General features: G+C 36.1%; 2 protein-coding genes across 5 annotated transcripts; one reads left to right on the top strand and one right to left on the bottom strand.

Annotated features, from left to right (window-relative positions):
* Positions 1 to 215: 215 nt before the first annotated feature.
* On the bottom strand, positions 216 to 5,234 carry LOC132284006 (uncharacterized). 4 transcript variants are annotated; one of them, XR_009472182.1, is made up of 4 exons: positions 5,112 to 5,234; positions 4,896 to 4,958; positions 700 to 1,876; positions 216 to 482 (listed from the first exon to the last, which is right to left on the bottom strand). XR_009472182.1 is itself a non-coding variant. In XM_059786069.1 (3 exons), exons 1-3 carry the CDS (start codon positions 5,228 to 5,230, stop codon positions 1,627 to 1,629), a joined length of 432 nt encoding a protein of 143 aa, XP_059642052.1. In that variant the 5' UTR covers positions 5,231 to 5,234; the 3' UTR covers positions 216 to 1,626. The 4 variants fall into 4 exon arrangements, 1 of the variants encoding a protein (XP_059642052.1); XR_009472183.1 differs by having other exon boundaries at positions 216 to 1,872; positions 5,112 to 5,230; XR_009472184.1 differs by having other exon boundaries at positions 216 to 852; positions 5,112 to 5,230.
* Positions 5,235 to 6,558: 1,324 nt separating this feature from the next.
* On the top strand, positions 6,559 to 8,184 carry LOC132281701 (exocyst complex component EXO70B1-like). The gene has a single exon (XM_059783375.1). The coding sequence runs from the start codon at positions 6,559 to 6,561 to the stop codon at positions 8,182 to 8,184; it is 1,626 nt and encodes a 541-aa protein (XP_059639358.1).
* Positions 8,185 to 9,295: the final 1,111 nt, after the last annotated feature.

Raw genomic sequence — 9,295 nt, 5'->3', positions numbered from 1 at the left:
TTTTTATACAAAAAACAAATTAATTTATATCAGTTTTCTATAATGTTACGAATCTACATGCAACCATTAACATGTTCATATATAAAGAAGCAAATAAATAGAACAAATGAGTTCATTTCACAACACATTAAACGAGCTATCAGCAAATAAAACTTCACCATTTATCAGCTTAGCAAAAAAAAGTCATATTTTCCATCACAAAAAAAGCACCAAAAAAACCTAAACCATGCATCATCTTAGATTAAATAAGTCATCTGTTGCATAATTTCCATTACAAAAAATGGTAAAACACCCACAAAAAGTCAGTCAGCAGCCCTCTTTAATTTCCAAGTCATATCACAAATGTTCCATTACAAAAAACAAAAACAAACCCCACACACACACACACACACAATTATAAAACCCAAAAACAGCAGCCCTCTTCAATTAAACTCTAAGAGAGCAGTGAGTACATCTTTACCCAAGTTAAAATTATTCGAAACCTAGTTCAAATAAAAAAATAAAAAAACACAAACAGTCGTGCATATTATTTATATAAATATCAACTCAAGTTAAAATTACTCAAAACCTAGTTCAAATTTGGGATTGTAAAGAAAATACACAGTAAAATATAGAAGCTCTAACCCTAAACTGAATATGAAAAGGATAGAAGAAGAAAATCCCTAACCCTATAATTTGAAAGACCAAAAAAATATGTACCTGTTTGTAGATGGCTCGTGTGATCTCTGGTGCTGCCTTCTTGCTGGTCGGCTATAACGGAGTTCGTTCCTCTTTCTTCTTCTTTTCTCTCGTCAGATTGCAACAATCGATTTGGGCTTTACAAACTTTTGTTTTATTACAATCTGATCCCGCCTTTTAACCCATAAACTTTTTAATAATTACAAACTGACACCCACTTCTTAAAACAGAAAATTACTATTATAATATTAAACGGAAATAAATAAATACAACCCAACACAACACGAATGACCTAGCGATCAAAGTGAGTGACCCGAATTAAATAATGTGTGTAGCTGACGACTAATTTACACATATTTAAAAATGTAAGGGTTGAGATAGATGGGCGATGGTTTTGGCCAATTGGTTTGGCAGAATAGACATAGCAATCCCCGTAAGCAACTTCTTTTTTGTCTTCAATAAAGCGGGTAAGGCTGCCAAACAACTAACAAAAAAGGAAAAGAAAAGGGATTTTGCTGGACTAACTTGTGGGCTTGATTTGCTTGAAGAGGTGCAGAGATTTTAATGTGTTAAACTGCCATCAGATTTTTTTTGTTTTCCGATCTTGATATTTCAGATCGCCGTGCGTCGGCGAGCTTGGGTTGCGATTAAAAATTTTTTTGCAGAGATCGCGCTATCGCTATTTGCCACCGGCGGAGCCATCACTTGTTGTTGGTTGTTTTTTGTTTGGGGCTTCGCTGTTTAGGGGCCTCGGTTCTCCATTGTTCTCATCTTTGTTGTCATTCGGATCGCCTCAACAATCTCTCTCTCGGAACAGAGTTTTTTGCGCAGAGAGGAACCGAGTCGATTGCCAATTTTTTTTCACCGACGACCTTCAATTTCCAGTCGCCGAGAAGTTTGCAGAGACTAATAGTGCTGTTTATCCCACTGACGACCCCTCTGCTGCTGTCACCAGTTGTCGTCGGTTGTGTAATTGCCATTTGTGACTGTTTTTGTGATCTGTGTCTTTGTTTGGGGCTGATTGCTTGGTCCTTTGCCATCGACTGGTTCTTCTCTATTGCCGAGGGAGTGTTGCAGAGGCTGCCGTGTCCTCGACGTAGGTGAGCCGCAGTTTGGTGACTGAAATTGTGAAGAAGATGAAGGGTGTTTGGCTACACGCACATTCTTTTTGCCAGCTAGACGCCACCTAAGATTCTGCCTAGGAAATCGGTCATGGGCATAAATATCATTTTCCAAAATGTAATCATTGCCACAACTGTATAAGTTAATAGTAATTCTCTCTCTAATGATCACCAATTAAGGAATAGTTTCAGTACTTTTGGGCGAATGGCTGTTACACACTCGCAAATCAGTCTTAGTGAAGTCCAATACGGTATAGTGTATAGTACCAATTATAGAAATTGTCCTCGTGAAGATGACTACGATAAGATTTTAAGTAAGATGGAATCTAGTTTTTTTATTTCTTTTTTTATTTTATTATTTCAGAAAGTGAGAAAGTACTAATAAACTATGATCGGTGATAGATAGTATCCAGTTATGCCCTCTAAACTGTACAGAAGTCCACTAGTTGCCTAAAGAGAATTTACATCTATTGCAATGGCAACAAGATTCTGCCCATCAATTGACAGTAATTTATATAAACCTCGTCTCCTAGTCATTTTTGTATTATATCTTTGTTGCCTACTCAGTCTTTGTTCACAAGCTTAGTGGAGGAACTTGTTGAATGCTAGACTAATTAATTAATTTTAAGATATAAGTCAGCTTTTTCACATGGTTAAAGCAAATTAAAATATATACGACAATACCAAGACTCAAACTAAAGAAAGTTCCGTTTGGTTTCCGGGAAAATCCATTTAGGAGTGTTCTCCTCCACCGCTTAGTGGAACTCCGTACAATTTTACAATCATCCTTGTTATTTTCGTTTGAACTATATGTATTGAAGTCTAATTCATAAAACTTCACCAGTTCACTAACTTCAAGTTTTAAAACACTCGTAGGTAGATTTTGAACAACTTTCAAGTTTGAGCCAAACTCTTAAAGTTGATCATCAAATAATTTTCAAGCTTTTAAGATCCATTTGAAGCTTCATTGCTTTCAATGGAACGTACTTGCAGAAAACGTTGGCAGCTCATTTGAATCCGCTGTGGAGATAATATTGCAAGTGGGATTCTGTTAAATTTTGAAAAAATGTGTTTTATGATCAATTATATGTTCCGATAGATGGAGGGGTTATTAACTCCTAGAGTAAATTTGTGATGAGTTATGTGATTCGTATGATCAGTGCTCAGAAGAAAATCCCAAGTGAGATGATCGTATCAAAGCCATTTACGGGTTTAGGTCCTGATACCGGATCCGTGCAACTTGAAGGGGAAGCACTGTTGCCACGCCATTTGATTTGCATCATTAGGCATATAAATTGCAAGTCAATACCGGGTACTGCAATGACGACTCGTTGGCTCATTTGTTCATGATGAACAATGTCCACTACATTTTTCAAAAAGTTGATGAGTTTGCGTCACTGAGGGAAATGTGGGAGACTGTTTTTTGGACCAGTTAAAAGGAGATGTTCAACTGGCAGCAAATGACTATCATTCAACTTGGGATAGTGTCTTGTACACTTTGGAGCACGAGTCACTACATGCAGGTTGTTGTCTTTTTGTTACAGGGGATACTTTGAAAGAAAGGCTAAGAAGATATACTATGCTATGTTTGAAACTGTTCATCAGACTCAAGTAAAATGGTTGGTACCGGATTTGCAGCTCTGGGAGGAGCTGCATCTATCTATATTGCAGAAGTTGATTCCGACTTACAAATCATTTCTGGATTGGTTTCTTGAAATGCATGTATGGAAAATGATCAAAGAAGTAGATCAAGTACTCGGTTGAGGATCTTGAGCTTATGGTCTTAGAATTCTTCAAGGGTGATCCAGTATCCAAGCACTTAAACCACTCTCGTTCATAATGGTGGAAAGGGTGAATAATTAATTCTATGAGCTAGAACTCCACACACAATAATTCAGTTTGGTGGAGCATTCCGGTGCTGTAGTCTCCGTCAATTCGGCTTTCAAGTATTTGGCAAGATCAAGTAAAAGCTACTTATAAGAATGGCAATGATCATTTGTTCAGTTCTTCTGGCCTGGAAGCATGTTTTTTAGTAATTTGTTACCAAATTTACATTTTGCTTTCCTTGTATTACTAAGTTAAAGTCTACAGATATTCTTCTAGGTCCAATATTAATTTGAACTAATTTTGTTTTTGTTTGGTTGTGCTGGGAATATATATAGAGAGAGAGAGAGAGCTTAAATAATAAGAGTAGAGAGCTAGAGACTTCAAGCTTTGAAGAAAAACGTCATCTTATACAACAATGAGAGGGAGAGGAAACTGTTAATAAAGAAAATTAAAATGTGGACTATGATATCAGCACTCCAAATTCCACCTCTCGTACTCCAGTTTTTCTTGTTATTAATTCAGATGCCAATTTTATCCTCCTACATCTCCTTTCTTCAACCAAAAAAAAAAACCTCCAAATCTAAATTATCCCATTTACTTGTCCTGCAGCAATTGACGGAGAAAGGAATGAAAGATATGATGGGAGAGAGAAATCTTTTGTTATGCTAGTATCAATGGGTTTGGTTTGGCAGCTGTAGGTGGGGACGCAGTCGGAGACTTCAATAGGGATGCTCAAGGATTCGTCGGAGTAGACACAGGAGAACTTATGTGTTGGTCCATCGCACTTGTGGAATCTAACACACATAAAACAAATAAAGCAAAAACCCCCAGTACTATAAAAAAATATATATATGCATATAACCCCTACAAACTATAATCTCTACAATTGTCCCTTGTCAGTCAATTATGATACAGACGTAAACTACTATTTTATGTGAATAGTGCATGGACATCGTCACGATGGTAATGTCATCCCCATGCTCACATAAATGCAGTGGAATACCGTCCCACTTTTGGAGCCTTTATCACTAACTCAAAATTCACGAAAAAAATTATGGCAAAGCATAAGGTAATTGAGAATTATGTTAACGTGATAGGAATCATGATTTCAAGAAACAAAATGTGATACCATTGGCAATTGAAATACCAATTGAGAATTATGTTAATGTAATAGATAATTGAGATTTTAAGCATGAATAATCTTGATATTTGACAAAATATAGAAAAAAATCATATGACAGGGAGAGAGAGAGATGGGTGAATACATACCGCTTTGTCTTAGTGTGGTTGTCGGACGAAACAAACAAAGGAAAATGGCTCCATTGTTCTTGTCTACAACAAAGAAACCATGAAAATGAGAAAACCCCAAATTTTTAAAACCCTAGAATCTGACAAAAGCTTTGGAAAATATTTATAAAAATATTTTTTTGAGAAGAAGTTGCATAAATAGCGATTAAATATTGCATAAAGAAACCAAGAGCTCACTGATTTCGAGGCTTGGTAAGGAGAGTGAAGAATAGTGCTCCCCTCACACTGTATGGACGCGAGTTCTTCACGATCTCCAACTTTTGTGTATGTACCACCAATATGGCAAAGTGACGCATTGGGCAATAATGTAATTTTATTGTTTTCAATTAAATATATTATTTACTATAAGACGAGAAAGTGTCACGTTTATGGTCATGGGTGTTATATGCAAAGAAAAACTGGTAGTATTTCAGTAGGAGATTTTAGTGGGATGGGATTTTTTTCTTTTTCGTCAATTACATTAAGCCCCCTTCTAAAATTTAATCCTGTATCCGTCTTTGGAGATACATAACTTCATTTTTATGTGAGAAGAGACAAATTTTTTTTTTGTTTTGAAAATACATCCTACATATGCAAAATTTTCTACCGAAAAACCTTGCACTCCAATAACATGGTCCATATGCAAAATAAATAATTAAATAAATAAAAAGTGTAGTGGAGGGGGTTATGCATCACATTAATAATACAAGAGTATTAAAGTGCAACTAAGTGTAAACTTAAATGGCTATAAATTTGAAGACAATAAGGTCCAATTGATTCCTAGAGAAATTGACTATGTATATGTCAGCTGGTATCCATTGGCCTCCTTAACCTAAATACAAGGGCTTCAAGTCTTCTGGTTGCCTAGTAATTAGTGAAATCATACATTTTAATAAGATGGATGATGGATCCCATTCTGCCCAGTAGTGGATACTTCATATAAATCTCATTTCCATAAGTTTATTATCTACTCAAACTTTGTTCACAAAGCTTAGTCAAGAGCTTGTTGGATAAACTACTTGTCCATTCATTTTTACAAGATTAAAGCAATTTGTAATGTTAAAATTTTGTTATGAATCAGCACCTATTTTGTTTCTCAAAGCCATCCTCACCCTTGTGGGTTAGAACTAGAAATACTCTTACTAAGCAATGATCCCTTACTATATACCTTTGTACTATATTAAGACATTCTATTATTCCATAGATTTCACCATTCATTGCTTTGTAAGTAGTGATTAATTATTTCTAATTTATGCCAAGTGCGAGAAAGAACTTCTATAGCTATTGTGTGTCTCCTCTGCGGCTTGGTGCATAGTAAACAACACCACCGTAGAATTTTATAGTTATTCTTTGTTTGTATTTCATAATTTAACTCTCATTTTTGAAATTTCATTGATTCATCACATTTTGTAGTCATTTCTAAGAAGAACTTGAACCCTTTAAAGTTGAACCAGTCCTAAACTTGTTCAAATAATTCTCAAGCCATCAACATGCAGTTGAAGCTTCATTGCCCATATATAGGAACTGCCGAAAACTTCTTGTCTGTTCTTGCACTAGGTTTCAACTAAAGGACGCATCTTCGTGTGCAAGCGCAACGAAATTGATCCACTACTGCAAGCCATCGATTAGATTCAACGATTGAGAGATGATGTTCAAAGATCAAATCAGGGCCAACATCACCATGCGTGCTGTAATATTTGCTCGGTTTGAGGAAGAGCTTCAATCCATTTTAACTGGCACCAAGAGTTCACATAGTGATAGGAGCAATACGACTTATTCGAGTTCATCAAGTACTATTAGTCATTTGGACCTGCACAACACACCGAGTTATAAATCTTATTTGGATTCGCTTAGTACCGGACATGAATCTCTATACCACCACCACGCACTGGCTACGGAGTCCATTGATGGTGTCCGGAGTATTGCTAAAAGGATGAGCTTGGAAGGATATCTCGGCCAGTGCATTCACTTGTATGCCAATGCTCGGAAGTCTTTAATGGAAAGAAGCTTTTGTCAGCTTGGCATCGAAAAAATAAGCGTTGGTGACGTTAGAGAATTAGATTGGGACACTGTGAATGCAAAGTTCATGGTGTTAGAGTGGATAAAAGCAGCTGAGATTTGTGTTCATGTTCTTTTTGTCAAGGAAAAGCAACTGTGTGAGCAAATCTTTCAAGATTTTGGGAGTGCCTATGTTGATGCATGTTTCTTGCAAGTAGTTAACGATCATGCAGTTATTCTATTCAGCTTTGCAGAAGCAGTAAGTGTTGATCGTCGATCACCAAAGAAGTTGTTCATGGTTTTACACCTCTACACTGCACTATCTTATCTTTTGCCTGATTTTAACAATGTTTTCGAGTCAAATTTCTTTTTGTCCATTCGAAATCAAGCAGCTGAGGCTGTGTCTCAACTTGCAGAGGCAGCAAGAGGGATCGTGTTGAAATTTGAAAATGATGTGCTTCATGATCAATTAAAAGCTCCGGTTCCAAGAGGAGATGTTCACTCCTTGACTAAATATGTAATGTGTTGTATGAACCGTATGATCCGTCTTCACAAGAAAACCCTAACTCAATTGATCATATCAAAGCCATCAATGCTGATTCCTGATATGGAAGCCATGGAACTTGATCAGCAAACTCCATTGGCACACCATTTGATTTGCATCATTGCACATTTACAACTCAATTTAGTGGTCAAGTCCAAGCACTATGTAGACGAGTCCTTGGATCATTTGTTCATGATGAACAACATTCACTACATTGTTCAAGAAATCAGTGGCTTTGCGGAATTGAAAGAGATGATAGGAAACTATTTTCTGGAGAAGTTGACGGAAAAAGTTCAAGAGGCCAAAAATAACTATCTGGAATCCACTTGGGATGGGGTCTTGTACCCTTTGGAGAGTGAGGCACTAAATGTAAATGAAGGTTTGTATCTTTGTTTTAGAGGGGCTACTTTGGAAGATAGTTTAGAGAGATTCTATGCCATGTTCGGAAGTGTTCATCAGACTCAAGCAAAATGGTTGGTTCCTAATTTGCAACTCCGAGAAGAGCTTCATCTATCCATATTGAAAAGGTTGATTCCAACTTATGTATTGTTTTTGTTTCGTTTGCGTGGTTTGCACAGAAAGCATTCAAATAAATACATTAGATACGAGGTTGAGGATCTAGACAATGCAATCTCGGATTTTTTCAAGGGGCATCTAGTATCCAAGCAATTAAGCAGACCTCTTTCGAAATGGTCATGTAAAGCTTTCAAGAAACACGTATGTGAATGAAACATCAATGAGTTTATTCTATGCCTTCAGTGGTTCAAAAGCAAGAAACCTGCGCATCAATGTAGCTCACTTCAGTGTAACCCATATAGATTGTGGTATATTTATCTGTTCATCTGTATCTCTCTATCCTTTCAATGTCTTAAAATGTGTCAGATACTGGTACGGTCCATCATATACTTTATTGTTATTATGTTATTCAACTTTGCACAAGGGGTGGACTTCAATAAGGTTAATTGCTCCATATGTGGAAGTGAAATTGTGTATATTTGACTCTCTCCAAATCCCGAGATGACCCTCTCCAACACAAGTCTCCTGCTGTTAGTCCTTTGGGGGCGAACAACTACCAAACATCAACGAATGTCGGAAATAAATTCATTTTTCATCACTGGTCTGATGGAAGTCTACAACAGAGATAGAGTTGTCCCAATCCACTTGTTTTATTAAGATACATATTATTAATTGATTGGGCATGCTCAAGGAAAATCACATTGTAATCTTTACTGATTATGACTTGAGGAGTGCTATATACGTATCAGATGCATTATTGGCTTCGACATTACATAAAAATAATATAACCCACAGTTCACCAGCTCATTAATAATGGTTTAATTATTACGTTTGGTTCTGTCAATCCTTGCTTCGTGGGTCACCAAGCTCAAATCAACTTAGAATCGTGGACCAATCATTAGATATAATACATTCTTCTTCATTAAAGATTATTTAATTAATTTGTTATATATTCATTCAAGCATTCAAACATGTGGGTTATGTAAATAGACAAAGTATAGATACATATTATATGTATACGACTATTCTCCTAAGATAGGTCGTGATCAACACATGGAAATAAGATTAAGGGTTGTTTACAGAAGGGCAAATCATGCTAAAGAAGCCTTAAAAGGAAAAAAAAATTAATTAAGTGTTGTTAATATATTTTATCAGTTGGCATGTGAGCAACAATTGAATGAACCAAACCAAAGCTATGGAGGTGAAGTTTGAGAAATTTTCAAATTGAGTACAAGCGTCCGTTGCTTACAAAGGAGATAAGTGTTATTTTTTAAAACAAAAAATAATTGATAATAATAATAATAATAACAACAACAATAACAAC

The sequence above is a fragment of the Cornus florida genome, unplaced genomic scaffold, assembly GCF_030987335.1.
Source record: "Cornus florida cultivar Cherokee Brave unplaced genomic scaffold, ASM3098733v1 CherokeeBrave_3.0.0_Hap2_Chr11, whole genome shotgun sequence".
Lineage (NCBI taxonomy): Eukaryota > Viridiplantae > Streptophyta > Magnoliopsida > Cornales > Cornaceae > Cornus > Cornus florida.
The sequence above is the reverse complement of the archived record's forward strand: the minus strand, read 5'-3'. Positions and strand labels throughout refer to the sequence as shown.

Bases quoted from the DNA above. Each gene is read 5' to 3' on its own strand.
- LOC132284006 (XM_059786069.1), bottom strand. From the start codon at position 5,230: ATGCGTCACTTTGCCATATTGGTGGTACATACACAAAAGTTGGAGATC. The intron at 4,959-5,111 runs GTGAGCTCTTGG...TCTTTGTTGTAG, and splicing joins CTTACCAAGCCTCGAAATCA to ACAAGAACAATGGAGCCATT. The intron at 1,877-4,895 runs GTATGTATTCAC...CCGATTTCCTAG, and splicing joins AACCACACTAAGACAAAGCG to GCAGAATCTTAGGTGGCGTC.
- LOC132281701 (XM_059783375.1), top strand. From the start codon at position 6,559: ATGATGTTCAAAGATCAAATCAGGGCCAACATCACCATGCGTGCTGTA.